This window comes from Symphalangus syndactylus, chromosome 23 (genome assembly GCF_028878055.3).
Source record: "Symphalangus syndactylus isolate Jambi chromosome 23, NHGRI_mSymSyn1-v2.1_pri, whole genome shotgun sequence".
NCBI lineage: Eukaryota > Metazoa > Chordata > Mammalia > Primates > Hylobatidae > Symphalangus > Symphalangus syndactylus.
The window spans coordinates 17,261,608-17,278,064 of NC_072445.2; the positions used below are offsets into that span (position 1 = coordinate 17,261,608).

The 16,457-nt window shown below is 56.0% G+C and overlaps 2 protein-coding genes across 21 annotated transcripts in view; one reads left to right on the forward strand and one right to left on the reverse strand.

The window, feature by feature from the left end:
- Positions 1–9,071, forward strand: part of ABCC10 (ATP binding cassette subfamily C member 10) — a 22,721-nt gene extending 13,650 nt beyond the window's left edge. For 8 of the 13 annotated variants that reach the window (XM_063633043.1, XM_063633045.1, XM_063633041.1 and 5 more), the window contains 14 exons: positions 576–674; positions 1,692–1,881; positions 2,655–2,732; positions 2,881–3,075; positions 3,510–3,660; positions 3,846–4,035; positions 4,318–4,661; positions 4,996–5,165; positions 5,959–6,119; positions 6,395–6,648; positions 7,594–7,739; positions 7,820–7,917; positions 8,135–8,247; positions 8,573–9,071. In XM_063633043.1, coding sequence (XP_063489113.1) covers positions 576–674; positions 1,692–1,881; positions 2,655–2,732; positions 2,881–3,075; positions 3,510–3,660; positions 3,846–4,035; positions 4,318–4,661; positions 4,996–5,165; positions 5,959–6,119; positions 6,395–6,648; positions 7,594–7,739; positions 7,820–7,917; positions 8,135–8,247; positions 8,573–8,735 — 2,352 coding nt within the window. In that variant the 3' untranslated portion in view covers positions 8,736–9,071. Of the gene's footprint in view, positions 1–575; positions 675–1,691; positions 1,882–2,654; positions 2,733–2,880; positions 3,076–3,509; positions 3,661–3,845; positions 4,036–4,317; positions 4,662–4,995; positions 5,166–5,958; positions 6,120–6,394; positions 6,649–7,593; positions 7,740–7,819; positions 7,918–8,134; positions 8,248–8,572 lie in introns of those variants that run through there. The other 5 variants (XM_063633042.1, XM_055263127.2, XM_055263129.2 and 2 more) reach the window with 4 other exon arrangements.
- Positions 8,996–15,032, reverse strand: DLK2 (delta like non-canonical Notch ligand 2). Of its 8 annotated transcripts, none has more exons than XM_055263174.2 (6): positions 14,967–15,032; positions 13,717–13,847; positions 13,377–13,440; positions 11,661–11,773; positions 10,582–10,633; positions 8,996–9,918 (listed from the first exon to the last, which is right to left on the reverse strand). In XM_055263174.2, the coding sequence occupies exons 2-6, from the start codon at positions 13,790–13,792 to the stop codon at positions 9,183–9,185; spliced, it is 1,041 nt and encodes a 346-aa protein (XP_055119149.1). In that variant the 5' UTR covers positions 13,793–13,847; positions 14,967–15,032; the 3' UTR covers positions 8,996–9,182. The 8 variants fall into 8 exon arrangements, with proteins under 8 accessions (XP_055119149.1, XP_055119146.1, XP_055119148.1 ...); XM_055263171.2 differs by having other exon boundaries at positions 10,582–10,726; positions 11,643–11,773; XM_055263173.2 differs by lacking the exon at positions 14,967–15,032 and adding an exon at positions 14,849–14,922 and having other exon boundaries at positions 11,643–11,773.
- Between the last annotated feature and the right edge of the window lie 1,425 nt (positions 15,033–16,457).

Here is a 16,457-nt window from a genome sequence, read left to right on the forward strand (position 1 = left end):
ACCCCGTCTCTACTAAAAATGCAAAAATTAGCTGGGCATGGTGGCACATGCCCGTAGTCCCAGCTACTCAAGAGGCTGAGGCAGGAAAATCGCTTGAACCCAGGAAGCGGAGGTTTCAGTGAGCTGATATTGTGCCACTGCACTCCAGCCTGGTGACAGAGCGAGACTCCGTCTCAAAAAAAAAAAAAAAAAAAACAGGTAGTAAATGTAACAAAGTAGGTAAGAATCTGAATCTGAACTCGTGTCCTGCCCCTCACTAGCTGTGGGCCAGCTAGTTAATCTGTCTGAGCTTTGATTGCACCTGAGAAAAGGAAATGATACCATCTTCATAAGATTACATTGGGGCTTGAATGAGAGAATGCCTGTAAAGTGCTACGCACATAGTTAGCGTTTGATAAATGCTTGATGTTATTGGAATTATGTCTTGTCTCCTCTGACTAGCTCACCCCAAATTTAAGTCTACTCTCCTCAAGCTCCCTACTTCTCTTGACTCCGACTATCTGCTGCAAAGGGATAAGAAGTGGGCCAGAAGGTAATAGGAGCTCCCTGACCCACTGGGGTACCTGTTCCATCAGATCCTGCCTGCTGGAGACCAAACAGAGGTGGGGGAGAAGGGTGTGACCCTTAGCGGAGGACAGCGTGCCCGGATTGCCCTTGCTCGTGCTGTCTACCAGGTCAGTTAAAGATGGAGGTTGCGGTGGCAGGGAGGTAGGGGGAGTCCAGAGCCTTGGGAGCTTAGCTGAGTTAGGAGGATAGGAATATTTTCCTTAGCATCTGGTTCCTTCCCTCCTCCCTTGCATGTTCCTGAGGTATTGGCCATCCCATCCCCTTTTGCAGATTTAAGGCAGAGTTCAAGGCCTTTAAAAAGTATTTGTAGGCTGGGCATGGTGGCTTAGGTCTGTAATCCCAGCACTTTGGGAGGCCAAGGCAGGAGGATTGCTTGAGCCCAGGAGCTCAAGATCAGCCTGGGCAATGTGGCAAAACCCTGTCTCTACAAAAAATAATTTTAAAAAGTTAGTTGGTGTAATCCTAGCACTTTGAGAGGCTGAGGAGGGTGGATCACTTGAGGTCAGGAGTTGGAGACCAGCCTGGCCAACATGGTGAAACCCCATCTCTACTGAAAAACATACAAAAATTAGCTGGGCATAGTGGCGCATGCCTGTAATTCCAGCTACTCGGGAGGCTGAGGCAGGAGAATCGCTTGAACCCGAGAGGCAGAGGTTGCAGCGAGCCAAGATCACACCATTGCACTCCAGCCTGGGTGACGAGAATGAAACTCTGTCTCCAAAAAAATTTAGCTGGGCTTGATAGCATGCACCTGTAGTCCCAGCTACTCAGGAGGCTGAGGTGGGAAGGATCACTTGAACCTGGGAAGTTGAGGCTGCAGTGAGTGGTGTTCACTCCACTGCACTCCAGCCTGGGCAACAGAGTGAGATCATGTCTCAAAAAAAAAAAAAAAAAAAAAAGTGTTATATGGGCTGAGGGCCTGGGACCTAGGAAAGCTGAGTGCTGGCCCTGGGGTGCTGTTCTTTCTTGCCTGAAGGGATGTCCACCCTCAGGTCTCACCTCCTTCTCTGCTAGTGTAGGGGTAGCCCCCAGAGTTTCTCTCAACTGTCTTCTCTGACCACTTTGAGATCTTCCCAGGAGAGCCTTTGGGTCCTGGTGCCCACGGTACCCTCACGTCTCCATAGGAAAAGGAACTCTATCTCCTGGATGACCCACTGGCCGCTGTGGATGCAGATGTGGCCAACCACCTGCTGCACAGATGCATCCTGGGTGTGCTGAGCCACACCACACGGCTGCTCTGCACCCACCGCACTGAGTACCTGGAGAGGGCTGACGCGGTGCTGCTGATGGAGGCCGGGCGCCTCATCCGGGCTGGTAATGGGGGCAGGAGCCCAGTGTGAGGGAGGTATCTGCCCAGGTCTGGCAGGGGATTGTGAAGTACGGACTCTGCCACCTGCTGCATGTGTGCCCTGAGCCAGTCATTGCTGCCTCCTGCCTTCACAGAACTGGTGTGAGGAACTGGGAGAACAGGAGGAAAAAGGAGCACGTTGGTGAAATGCCAGTGTATTCGGGACTCATAGGCTTTGTGACTGGGTGCTCTTGGGAACTTAAAGGCCCAGGGTCTCTGAAAACATTCTCGTATCTTCAGAGAAGAGAAAGGAGTCAGGTTTAGAATGGTCTTTTTGTAAAAACAAAAATTTTTAAACTCTGGAAGATTTTTATGCTGAGGGATGTGACCACCTGCAAGTTCACTGGCAGAGAAACAGGAGGAAATGAAGCTCCAACCAGATATTAGGAATTGAGTGAAGCATGAGAAAAAGCTGTGCAGTAATGAGAAGTAACCCTGGACAGAGTGGCAGGCGTAGCTCTGGCCGTCCTCTTGGGGATGGACATTCGTCCCTCTCTGCTGGTCAGAATCGAGGTTTACAAGGATGGACTGGAGTCCTGCTCGAGGTCTAGGGGTATCCAGAGCAGGGTGGGTTAGAGAGGGAGGCCTAAGAGTCCTGCTCGAGGTCTAGGGGTATCCTGCTAGGGTGGGTTAGAGAGGGAGGCCTAAGAGGATGAGAGGTGGGATCTGCACACGCACTGAGAAAGGCATAGTATTGACTCAGAACAGTCCCCTCCCAATCTCCCCTTCTACCCTCCAGGACCTCCCTCTGAGATTCTGCCACTGGTACAAGCTGTCCCCAAAGCCTCGGCTGAGAATGGACAAGAGTCTGACTCAGGTATGGCTCCCCAGTGGGAGAAAAGAGCTTGCTTTTCACTGCCACACTGTAGAGCTTTTTCTACAAAGGCTGCCCGCTCCTCTGAAATACTGAGTTTTCAGCTGGCACCCTGCAAGCTTAATTCTTCCATGACCCTTGATTCTCACAGCCACAGCCCAGTCAGTACAGAACCCAGAGAAAACAAAGGAGGGGCTGGAGGAGGAGCAGAGCACATCTGGTCGCCTGCTGCAGGAAGAAAGCAAGAAGGAGGGCGCCGTGGCCTTGTACGTGTACCAAGCTTACTGGAAGGCCGTGGGCCAGGGCTTGGCCTTAGCCATCCTCTTCTCTCTGCTCCTCATGCAAGGTGAGAGTGTGCCTGGGAGTCTCTTACATCATAACGGCTGTGCTGTCTAGGTGCCCATTACCTTGCACTAATCATTACAAAGCCCAGAGACTCACCAAGCATGGGTCACAGCTGGGACAAAAGCCATACTCCTAATTCTGAGAGATGCCCAGGGGCCAGAGGCATGTGCTCCATAGCTGGCTTCTGTTCTGCCCCCTAGGTTAGCTCCCATTCTGCAAATCTGAGATCCTGTTCTCCCCAGAGCTGAAGGGTGACGGGCCTATGAGAGAAGTCCACACTAGGGAGGATATGGGGTAGTGGCAGGGTGAGGAGGCCAGGCCAGGTGGATGGAGATGGGCAGGAACCAGAGGCAAGGGTGGAGAAAGGGGGCATTGGAATAGAATGAATGAGGGAGAGGAGCCTCTTACAGCTTTTTCCTTCCTGTCCCCACCCAGCCACGCGGAACGCTGCTGACTGGTGGCTCTCCCACTGGATCTCTCAGCTGAAGGCTGAGAATAGCTCCCGGGAGGCGCAAGCCTCCACCAGCCCAGCTTCTATGGGGCTCTTCTCTCTGCAGCTGCTCCTTTTTTCCCCTGGAAACCTCTAGTGAGTGGCTGGGGCTGGGGGGAGGCCTGGTGCTCTCAGAGTGGTTGCCAGGCAGAGAGTGAGGGTTGTGGCCGGTATTCAGATGCTGTGGCTTCTGGAGGGTGGGAGAGATGGCATGGGGGAGGAGAAAGGACCCCCGAGTGGCTCTACTTTTGGTTACCCACAGCCCCTTCCTCACCACCCAGCACCCCAGTGTTCCCACTGCCCAAAGCTGCCCCCAATGGCTCCTCAGACATCCGTTTCTACCTCACCGTATATGCGACCATTGCTGGTGTCAACTCCCTCTGCACCCTTCTCCGGGCAGTGCTCTTTGCGGCAGGTACCCTTCAAGCAGCTGCCACTCTGCATCGCCGCCTGCTGCATCGAGTCCTTATGGTGAGGGGCTGGGACCTCGGGGGTAGGGGAGTGCAGTCCTAGCCCTGTGGAGTGTCCTCCCAATACTTGGGCTCCACTGGGGATGGGAGAGTCTTTCCTGCCCTGGGATATTCTTCCTCAAGCTCTGCCAATCTCTTTTCTCTGCCCCAAATTCTGGGGATATTTTAGTCCTTCCCTATTCTCTATCTTGGGCCTTCCCCTCCACCCCACCTCCCCCAGGGCTGCCCGCCAACCCCTTTTCTGCCAGACTCTGCCCTGGCCCAATCAGCGTCCTTCTCCCAGGCACCAGTGACTTTCTTCAATGCCACACCCACGGGCCGGATCCTAAACCGCTTCTCCTCTGACGTGGCCTGTGCGGATGACAGCCTGCCCTTCATCCTCAACATCCTCCTGGCCAACGCAGCAGGCCTGCTGGGGCTCCTGGCCGTGCTGGGCTCTGGTCTGCCCTGGCTGCTGCTGCTGCTGCCACCTTTGAGCATCATCTACTATCACGTGCAGCGCCGCTACAGGGCCTCCTCACGGGAGCTGCGGCGCCTGGGCAGCCTCACCCTGTCTCCACTCTATACCCATCTGGCCGATACCTTGGCTGGCCTCTCTGTGCTCCGGGCCACAGGGGCCACCTACAGGTGTGTGAACCAGAGCCCAGGGGGATGAGGTGTTGGGGGGAGAGGAAAAGAGAGACCCCCCGAGAAGAGGAATATGCAGGGTATGGTTGGTTCAGCCCTCCTGGGGACAAGGGATGGGGAAGGAGGAAAGCAACAGAAGAAGGAGATAGGGAGGCAGAGCAGACCCCCACTTGGAAAGAGCACACTGGTATCTGCAGCCCTGAGGGAGCCTGTGGGTATATAGATCAGCTCCCAAGAAGGAGCTGCTCAATAAGGGCCTTCCCTGTTGTGGCCCTGAGGCTGGGTGGCTCAGGGCAACAGTGGAGTGGCCTCACATCCCTCTGGCCTTCCCTAGGTTTGAGGAGGAGAACCTGCGACTCCTTGAGCTAAACCAGAGGTGCCGGTTTGCCACCAGTGCCACAATGCAGTGGCTGGACATTCGGCTACAGCTCATGGGGGCGGCAGTGGTCAGCGCTATCGCAGGCATCGCCCTGGTGCAGCACCAGCAGGGCCTTGCCAACCCAGGTGCCACCCAGGACCCCTCACCCCTACCTCACCCGCAAGTTAGTCCACCCCTCTCCCAGATCTCTCCCTGCACCATCCCCCCAACATTTTCACCTCCCACCCAGGGTTCCCTGTGAGGGTGTATCATGATTATCATCATCACCCCCGTTTGGAGTTGAGGAGACAGTCCCCAGGAGGGACTTGCCCAGGCGGTGGTGGCTCGGGGACTAGAATGAGTCTTCTGAGCTGCTGGTCTCAGTCCCTTCCCTGCTTCTACCCCGTCCCCACCGCACTGCCCCAGCCCACTTCAGTCTCCCACATGCCATCCCTCCCAGCTTCTCCAGGCCCACCCCCTGCCCTGCATCCAGCCTCCTGTGCTCCCGGCTAGGTCCCGTCACCCTCCTGCTTCTCTGTTGCCTCCTCTTTTTTTTGAGATGGAGTCTGGCTCTGTTGCCCAGGCTGGAGTGCAGTGGCACGATCTCGGCTCACTGCCCCTTCTGCCTCCCGGATTCAAGCGATTCTCCTGTCTCAGCCTCCCAAGTAGCTGGGATTACAGGCACCCGCCACCATGCCCAGCTAATTTTTGTATTTTTAGTAGAGATGGGGGTTTCATCATGTTAGCCAGGCTGGTCTCAAACTCCTGACCTTGTGATCCACCCGTCTTGGCCTCCCAAAGTGCTGGAATTACAGGCATGAGCCACTGTGCCCAGCCTCTGTTGCTTCCTTTAAATGCCGGCAGTCCACAGCTTAGGGAGTCTCTCACACACATCCCGGTGTCCAAGCTCTCCCAGCAGCTGGTACTCCTCTCCCCCAGGGCTGGTGGGCCTGTCGCTGTCTTACGCCCTGTCCCTGACGGGCCTGCTCTCAGGCCTGGTGAGCAGCTTCACACAGACAGAGGCCATGCTGGTGAGCGTCGAGCGGCTGGAAGAGTACTCCTGTGACCTGCCCCAGGAAGCCCAGGGCCAGCCACTGCAGGTGGGCCTGTACCCCCACCCCAGGCCAAAGCTCTGGAACCCTGAAGGCCCCAGTCTCCCCCGCAATTCCTTTCTTTTTGCCCACCCATCTTTCTCAGCTCCCATAACCTCTCTTCATGATGACCGCAATTCTTCACCATGTCCCTTCTTTCCCATCTCTCATTCTCTCATTCCTCTCATACTGTCCATTTCTCATTATTCTCCCCTCCTCACCATCGCTCCTCATCTCCCCTATCTCCCTCTCCCCCTCTATCTCCCACCCATGGACCCCACCAGTTGGGCACCGGCTGGCTGACCCAGGGGGGTGTGGAGTTCCAGGACGTGGTGTTGGCGTACCGGCCAGGGCTGCCGAATGCCCTGGATGGAGTGACCTTCTGCGTGCAGCCTGGAGAGAAGTTGGGCATCGTGGGCCGCACGGGCTCCGGCAAGTCTTCCCTGTTGTTGGTGCTCTTCCGGCTGCTAGAGCCCAGTTCAGGGCGAGTGCTGCTGGACGGCATGGACACCAGCCAGCTGGAGCTGGCCCAGCTCAGGTCTGGGGGAGATGGACTTGGGAGGGGAAGGGGGAACCAGAACTACTGGCACTTAAGAGGAGGGCACAGCTAGGGAGGCTTTATATAAACTCAGGGCAGCCAGGGCTGATCAGGGGGCTGAAATGGAGGACAGGATGAGCAGGCGAGGACAGTGAACTCCTAGTGCCCAGGTCCAGATTCATGGCTGGTGATCTCAAGGTCTTCCTCGCCCTGACCCAGGCCACCTTTCCAGCTTCATCTTTCTTGTACTTCCCACCGTACACCCTCCATTCTTGTGCCCCAAGATACTGATCCCCTGAGTCCTAAGGCTCAGCAGGCAGTGCATCAGACAGCTTGAGACCTGAACCGGTTGCCCTTGGCTTCAGGTGGCCTCACTGGAGGATATACACCCCTTCCCTACCCCCAGGTCAACCTAGTATCATTTTCTCTGAGTACGGTGACATGGAAAAGGTAGGGAAGTTGTATCCTAAAGCCCGAGGCCTGCCTCTTCTGCCTTCTCTTCTAAGCTGTGGTGGCCCTGCCTTATAGCTCCATCATGTTTTCAGGACCCAATTCTAGGCCCACTCCAACCTTGAAGTGTCACCTGCCCTTTCAGTCGCTCTGGTCATTCCCTGCGTAGCCACTGCCACCCCTGGAATCAGTGCCACACAGTTTAGCCCATTTGTTTTCTCTGGTTTGTGTGTGTGCACCTCCGTGAAATGTAGGCTCCTTGAGGACAGAGTCCAGCCTTTGGTTTCTTTGGTATTGCTCATAGCACTGGCACAGTTCTGGGTACCCAGCTACTAACAGATCATTTGGTGGGGATGGGGTGGGGAGCAGAGTGGGGTTATGTTCAGATCTCATCCCCAGGCTTTCGTGGAGGTGCTAGTCCTGTAGTCAGAAACTGAGCTGGGAGCAGAAGTGGCTACATCTCCAACCGCTAGACTCCATGTCATTGTTCCCCAGATCCCAGCTGGCTATCATCCCCCAGGAGCCCTTTTTGTTCAGTGGGACTGTTCGGGAAAACCTGGACCCCCGGGGCCTACATAAGGACAGGGCCTTGTGGCAGGCCCTGGAGCAGTGCCACCTGAGTGAGGTGATTACATCCATGGGTGAGTGCTGGACCCTGACCCTAGAGCAAGAAAGGAGCAGGGAGGGCCTGGGCCCTGCAATGAAGATGCTTTCCTTGCAGGTGGTCTGGATGGTGAGCTGGGTGAGGGCGGCCGGAGCTTATCTCTCGGGCAAAGGCAGCTGTTATGTTTGGCCAGGGCTCTCCTCACAGATGCCAAGGTAAGGTGAGAGAAAGAGACATTAGAGAGGGCCAGGAAGAAGGCGGGGGGCTGGGAGGTGGGGAGGTAGATTGGGGAGAGGTTTTAGGGGACCAAGTTCATTTTCCTTTTAGAGCTGGAAGTGGGGAGCTGTGGTAGGGGCTATTGCTTGGGCCAGGCCCAGCCCACCCTACAGCCTCTCCTTCCTTGTTGTCCCCTACCCCATTCCCATATTCCAGATCCTGTGTATCGATGAGGCCACAGCAAGCGTGGACCAGAAGACAGACCAGCTGCTCCAGCAGACGATCTGCAAACGCTTTGCCAACAAGACAGTGCTGACCATTGCCCACAGGTATGTAAACGCCTGGTAACAGCCTAATCAGGGACTGTGGTAGCATGCACCCAGAGCCTCCACTGCTTTCAGGGACCCCAGTGGTCAGGGCCTTAGAGATCCTGCCCCCGCAAATCTCAGCTCCTCCTTCTCCAGGTACTGCCTAGGGCCCTTTATAGCACATTATCTGAGGGACTCTGCAGTCCCCTCCCCAGCACCAAGCCAGGGGCTAAAGCCTGTGGGGACAGACTTGTGGTGTCCCGAGGCGAGAGGAGGGAGAGCAGGTCATGTTCTCACTTAGGGCATCGTCCCTCATCCCCTGCACTGACCATCTTCCCCCTCACAGGCTCAACACGATCCTGAATTCAGACCGGGTGCTGGTGCTACAAGCGGGGAGAGTGGTAGAGCTGGACTCCCCGGCCACCCTGCGCAACCAGCCCCACTCGCTGTTCCAGCAGCTGTTGCAGAGCAGCCAGCAGGGAGTCCCCGCCTCACTCGGAGGTCCCTGAGCCCAGTCCCACACCCTGCAGAGTTCTCCCCTCTCTCTGATCCAGGCCGGGCCTGTACAGAGGTGCTGGCTGCTTGTTTACATTCTCCTCTGGGGCTCTACCTCTCCACACTTCCCCAGAAGGGAAAAGGGCACCCTGGGTTACTCTTTGGAAATCACTCCTTGGTGGGCAGCATCCTGAAGCTTCCCCAGAACCAGGCCTCTGCTCTGGCCCTCTTGCATCTGGAACACCAGGTGGGTTTTTCTGGCATAGGAGCCCACTTGCATTTTCATAGTTTTATTTGATAAAATTCCATCTTACATTCTGTGTATTAAAAAAATAATATTTCTGGTGTGAGGCTGAGGTCTCCTCTGTGTGTGTACCCAAGCTGAAAGGTGGTGAGAAAGGACCACTCCAGTCTGAGGGGTGGAAGAGGTGAGGAAGGGGGCCAGAAAGCCCCCACCTCCATCACAGTGCTGTGGTCTTTCCAGGCTCAGGGGGCAAGTCAGGTGGCAGGGGGAGCCCTGCCGGCAGCATGCTAACCTGACACTCCTGGTCCTGGCACGCTGGAGCATAGTGTGGGGCAGGGTAGCAACAGGGTCCAGGGGGGCAGACACCCCGGCGCCAGGCCCTCAGGGTCAGCAACACAGTAGCCAGAACCAGGGCAGCAGTGAGGGCCCCAAACACCACCAGGGCCACCAAGCTAGGCTCACCTAGCCCAGCCTCTTGCCTCCGCACCACCTCCTTCACTGAGATCCGCAGCAGACCAGCCCCTGCGCTGTGGGGGGCTGGCCCTGTGGCAGGTACCATTACAGCTGAGGTGGGCCCTAGAGGGGTGTCCACTGTGGTTGGGGGGTCTGGGACAGGTAAGACAAGCTCACAAGTCTTGCCACCATAGCCACTGGGGCAGACACAGTCGAAGTCATGGACACGGTCCCGACAGCGGGCCCCTCTCTGGCATGGGCGGCTGGCACAGTCATCCAGGTTGATGGTGCAGAAGCGTCCAGCAAAGCCCTCAGGACAGAGGCAGGAGAAGCGGTTTATGCCGTCAAGGCAGGTGGCACCGTTAGCACAAGGCCGCATCAGGCAGTCATCCACATTTACCTCACAGCGGGCACCCACAAAGCCCACCAAGCAGCGGCACGTGAAGTTGAGGGCAAAGCCCTGGTCGTCCTGGCACTGCCCGCCATTGCGGCATGGGGAGCTGTGGTAGGGGTGAGAGAGGACATGATAACCAACTTACCAACACCTGTAGGGCAGCCCAGGTCAGTATCCTGACCACTGCCCGCCATGTCACCTTGGGCTACACTCTCCATCCTCAAATACCTCATTTTAAAAATGAGAATAAAAATAGTACCCAGCTTCCCTAATTGTGAGGGTTAAGTGAAATAATCAATGTCAAGCCGTTAGCACAGGGCCCAGCCAGAAGGCAGGGCTCAGGATAAGTGTGCTATTATTATCCTCGCAGGCTCCTGGGCCTGATGCGGAAATGAGGACAAGTCCAGCCCTGCAGGCTGTTTCCTCATCCCTACTGTGACGCAGAAGAGTGCAAGCCAGCATTCAGGAGAGGATGAGGAGAGACCCAGGCCCCTCAATCTCCCCACACCCACCCTCCCCAACCAGAACAGTCACAAGTTTGTTACCCCTCTAGCTCCTATAGATTGTTGAAGAAATCGCTCAGAAGGTACAAAAAAAAAGTTGAGAAACCCTGAACTAGGAACACTTTGGCATGCAGGGGTTTTATCTGAGTGTCCCTGTGTGGGTCTGACCCTCAGTCCCCCACCCTCCCAACAGTCCTGCCTCTTTTCTCATCCCATCACCAGGTTCTGGTCTAACCTTCCACTCACGCTGAGGGCCCAGCACTCACCCTGCCTGTTCACAGGGTCCAGCCTTGCGCTCGCAGTCACGCCCATGGAAGCCTGGTAAGCACACACAATGGTACTCACCGCCCCCGTCATACATGCACTGGCCTCCATTCTGGCAGGGGGACTGCGTGGTACAGATATGTTCATCTGGAGAAGGGACAGGAAAGGCTCTGGGATAACCCCTCCCATCTGGTCCCCAGACCAGACTTGTCCACGCCTTCCAGGCCCCAGGTTCTGTAGGTGTGGCTACACTACAAACCCAGCCCAGGCTGGTATGGTATACCAGGGAGAGACAACAACACAGAATTTGGAGTCAGGAGGCTCCTGGGCCTGGCTTTCAGTCTGTCTCAAACTGACCTTGGTCTGGGTGCGGTGGCTCATGCCTCTAATTCCAGCACTTTGGAAGACCAAGGTGGGCAGATGACTTGAGGTCAGGAGTTCGAGACCAGCCTGGCCAACATGGCAAAACCCCATCTCTACTGAAAATACAAACATTAGGCCGGTGCAGTGGCTCATGCCTATAATTCCAGCACTTTGGGAGACCGAGGCTGGTGGATCAGTTGAGGGCAAGAGTTCAAGACCAGCCTGGCCAACATGGTGAAACCCTATCTCTACTAAAAATACAAAAATTAGCCGAAGTGGCGGGTGCCTGTAATTCCAGCTACTTGGGAGGCTGAGGCACGAGAATCACTTGAACCCAGGAGGTGGAGGTTACAGTGAGCCGAGATTGCACCACTGCACTCCAGCCTGGGTGACAGAGTGAGACTCCATCTCAAAACAAAACAAAACAAACAAACCTGACTTTGAGCAGGTTATAGCTCTTCTGTGGGCCTTAGTTTCCTCATCTGTAAAATGAGTACAATTTTTAGCAGCTGTGTTTCCTACCCCATGGGGTTATGTTGAGGATCAATTCAGACAACGTATAAAAAGTCTAAGATTAAAAAAATGATAAAACACCATGTATTTGAGGGTTTGACAAGGACACAATAGGCACTCAATACTGATGGCTGTTCCCCTAAGAACATGGGGTTCCCAACCAACAGCTACCCTTCCTCCCCCCTACCTTTGTCACAGAACTTGCCTGCCCAGCCACTGTGGCAGATGCACTGCCATGGCTGGTGGCAGGTGCCGTGCTGGCAGCCAGGCATCCTCACACAGCGCTCACAGTGCAGCCCCTCCCAGCCCGGGTCACACCTGACGGGGAGAAGCACAGGGTCAGGGCTCTGGGTCATGGATGTGAAGAAATCGAGGAGACAGAACCAGAGCTTCTAGAAACCAAGAGGACATATGACAGCCCCTAAGGGAAAGCAGACCTGTCCCAGGTAGGTGTAGGACTGTGCAGGGTCACAGGACACATATACGGAATCAGACCATCAGACACCAGCACTCAAACCCTGGTTCTGTACTCTAATCTGAGCCTCAGTTTTCTCACCTGTAAATTGGGGATACACCTTGCAGGGTTGAGTAGAGGAAGAAATAAGATGTCTGTAAATGCCTCCAGTACCCCTCCTGGCATGTCTGAGGTGCTCACAAACATTTAAAGAAGAATGACCTTGAAAGGCCATCAGGGCCGGGGCGTGGTTGCTCACACCTGTAATCCCAGCACTTTGGGAGGTCGAGGCAGGTGGATCACTTGAGGTCAGGAGTTCAAGACCAGCCTGGCCAACTGGGTGAAACCCCGTCTCTACAAAAAATACAAAAAATTACCCGGGCATGGTGGTGTGCATCTGTAATCCATTATTGAGGAGGCTGAGGCAGGGGAACTTGAACACAAGAGGCAGAGGCTGCGGTGAGCTGAGATCGTGCCACTGCACTCCAGCCTGGGCAACAAAGTGAGACTCCGTCTCAAAAACAAAAAAAATAAGGTCAGGCCGGGCGCGGTGGCTCACGCTTGTAATCCCAGCACTTTGGGAGGCCGAGGCGGGCGGATCACAAGGTCAGGAGATCGAGACCACGGTGAAACCCCATTTCTACTAAAAATACAAAAAATTAGCCGGGCGTGGTGGCGGGCGCCTGTAGTCCCAGCTACTCGGAGAGGCTGAGGCAGGAGAATGGCGTGAACCCGGGAGGCGGAGCTTGCAGTGAGCCGAGATCGCGCCACTGCACTCCAGCCTGGGCGACAGAGCAAGACTCCGTCTCAAAAAAAAAAAAAAAAAAAAAAAAAAAAAAAAAAAAAAAAATAAGGTCATCAGGACTATCCTCCCACCATGATTCCAGGGCAAATACTTGACCTGTATTTTAAAAGCCCTCCAGGGGTGAAGAGTCTCAAAGACCCCCAGACAATTGAACTACCTGCCCCATCAGCTCATTTCCTTATGTCCACTTTCCTCCTGCTACAGAATTTGCTCAATCTCAACCCTCCACCCCAGTGAGTCAACTACTCAAACTCATCAAGAAAGATCCTCTTTCATTGTAAGTGTTTCTCCCCAGCAACTCTCCCTGCAGCATTTCTTTTCCAGGCTAAACCATTTTCTCTTTCCCCTTTTCCTTTATCTTTCCATTTCCTCATGGCACCCAATCCCCAAGCTCTCTCAAGCTTTAGGTCTCTCTCCTTGTATCTTGAGGAGCAACGGTTCAGACAATCCCTGGATCAGACTTGGGAGATTAAAGAAGTGGGGAGATAAAAACTAGAAGCAGCAAGAGAGGTGAGGTAAAGGGGAAAGGGGGGCTGGCCAGTCAGCCATAGGAGTGATGAGGCATGAAGAGTAGAGTCTGAAGCCCGTAGACACTGTTGTGCCTGTGAAGGGCTTAGAAATGGGTACCAAAGGGTTTGGGGGCACGTGCTCAAGACAGGTACCTGCAGGAGCCGTCGGGTGCACAGCAGCCGTGGGCCAGGTCACAGTGGGAGCTGCAGTCATCGGCTGCAAGAGATTGATGCGGGAGGGGTGAGTCTGAGTCAGGGCACAGCTCGCTGGGATGCGGGACTCAGGAGAGGATTGGGGTTCCAGTAACTGAGCGGACTCAGCCCTAGGGCAGGACATTAACACAGAAACTCATCCCATTCCAAAAAGGCAACCTCGGTCTTGCTTGCCCCGCGGGTCGGAGCGATTGTAGTGCCGTCTCCGGCCGGCAGAGGTCAACGTGCAAGCGAGGAAGGCTGGACAGGGCCGCGACTGGAGCCCGGCGGGCGCGCTCACCTCGGACAGGCTGACCGGGAGCCCCCAGAATGCACAACAGGCACACGAGATGCAGGCAGCGGCAGCCGCTGGGCATGGTCAGCGCCGGCCCCAGGAGGGACGGACGGATGGACGGCCGGACGCGTGGACACCTGTGGGACGGCACCAGTTGGGAGGCGGCCGGACGCGGAGATAGCGGCACGGATACGGGTTCCAAGTGACAGGAGCCGACGGGGGAGAGGGGCGCCGGGACAGAAGAAGGGGATGGGAGTAGCGGGAGGATGGGGGCAGGGAAGGGTTGAGCAGGCGAGGAGAGCAAGGAGAGCGAAAACAGGAACCGGGAGCGGGGTCTACAAGAAGGAGGCGAAAGATGGGCAGCGCGGAGCGAGGCCAGGCGCGGGAATGGCTGGGGCTGGGATCGCAGTCAGGACGGAGGGGTCCGCGGGATGGGGACAGCGCCGAGAGGCGGCCTCGAGCATGGAGGGGACGCGGGGGCCGGAGGGAGGGACGGTTCCCGGCAGCGAGCAGTCTCCGCCCCACAGCTCCGACAGCCCCCCCAACACTCTCTCCCACGTCCCCTTCCTATCTCCGCCGCGCTGGGCTCGGCGGCGGCGCGGGGCCTGGAATCCCCACCGCGCCCGTAGCCCTGCGCGCCCTGTCCCCGCAGTCCTCACCTCCGGCGGGGAGGTGGCGCACCCCGGGGCGCAGAGAGAGGCCGGATCCGACGGGGGCGGCCGAGGGGCCGTGAGGGAGCGCGGGGCCGCCCCTAGCTGGCCGCGGGGCCGGGCGCCGAAGCGGCTGCCATGCGAGCCGAGCGCTTGGGAATCTGGGGCTCCAGGCGACCCCGAGCGGCAGCGGCGGCGGCGGCGGCTCCTCGCGCGCGCTCAGGCCCCCTGCCAGGGGCGGAGCCCGCCCCCACCCCCATCGCCCCCCCGCGACGCACGGCGCACACCTAGCACCCGGCGCGCCCCGGGGCCCCGGCCCTCCGCGGCTACCCAACGCCCCGAACCCAGCTTCCTTCCACGAGAGGAGGAAATCTTAGGAGTCTCAATGGGAGCAAACTATTAAGCCAAAGGCACGCGACCCCGTTATTCCCTCATCTCCCATGCCCACTTTCCCGACCAGCGCTCCGCGGCCCACGCCCCAGCCTTGCCTTCGCTTGTCCGCCGCTCATCACGCTTCTCATATAGATCCATGGACACGCAGGCAATCGCTCCCCGCCCTCCGCCTGTCACCAGCCCACGCCTCCCCGCTTGTAAAGCGTTCATCACCTGCTTCATCAGTGTGCTCCTCTGCTCCTCCTCGCCCTCCGCTTCTTCCTGTCCACGTCGCCGTCTCCAGCCTTCCAAGATCAACCTATCCCTATATAAATATCAACCCGATCGACCCACCCACACCCCGGCCCTACCCCCCACCACCCTTCCCTCCCTCAGGTCTCAGCCCTTCCAACCCATTCCTTTTTGTGACTACCTCTGAGAATCCTTTCTGGACTGGGAATGCCCCTGACTCTGTAAATGTGCGCACAAAACCCCCTACACCGCCGAGTTCCTTCTCCGGTACCCTATCACGTTCGTCCTTGGCCTCAGGCTAAATAAACCTCAACTGCCCAAACCTGGAGCTCAGATTGAGAGAGTAACGGAGGGGGAGTGGGGGAAAGCTGTCCTCCAGGCCTCTTTGCCCCTTCTGGCTAATGGCTCAGAGACACATTTCAAGACAAGGACCCAGCCAAGCTCGGTGGGCTTACGCCTGTAATTCCAGCACTTTGGGAGGCTGAGGCGGGCGGATCACCTGAGGTCAGGAGTTCGAGATCAGCCTGGCCAACATGGTGAAACCCGTCTCTCTTAAAAATACAGAAATTAGCCAGGTGTGGTGGTGCGCGCCTGTAATCCCAGCTACTCGGAAGGCTGAGGCAGGAGAATCGCTTGAGAACCCGGGAGGCAGAGGTTGCAGTTAGCCGAGATCGCACCACTGCACTCCAGCTCGGGGAACAGAGCAAAACTCCGACCCCACCACCCCCCCCCAAAAAAAAACGAGGACCCAAAACATAATTTCTAGTTTGTGCAGGACAAAAGGGCAGAGGTCAGGAACGCTAGCGCCCATCTCTAGTCCTTCAGGTTGAGATTTCACCATCTTTAAATTCAAAACATCGGAAGGAGCAGTCGCTAGTCGGTGCAGAGCAGCTTCCCACCTTCACACAGCCACTTCCACAGGCACAGAGCTCCTGGGCTCATTTTTCCTGCAGTCTCCATTGAATATAACACTTACACCCACCCAGCTCCCTAGCTGGCCTCCTCTCAACTGTTATCGCCTCTTCCCTGAAGAGCTCTCTGAATTTGAGTAATGACATGGCTGTACCATTCATTTTGTTTAAACACTTTTTTTTTTGGTGAAAAATTTCAAACAACCTATAATTCAAACATTACTGTAGGCAAATAAATTATGGCACATCAACACTATGTGACTGTTAAAAATACTTTTTTTTTTTGACGTCTAAAGATGTCCAAAAAAGCTAAGAATATGTAAAGTGGGGTGGGGGGAAGCCGGAAACAAAGAAGAATGTACTTCAACATTGCCAGTGCTTTCCTCTGGATGATCTAATTATAGAGGTTTTTTTTTTTTTCTTATTGATACTTTTCAGCATTAACACTTTTTTTTTTTTTTTTTTTTGAGTCGAAGTCTCGCTTTGTGGCCCAGGCTGGAGTGCAGTGGCGCGATCTCGGCTCACTGCAAGCTCCGCCTCCCGGGTTCAGGCCATTCTCCTG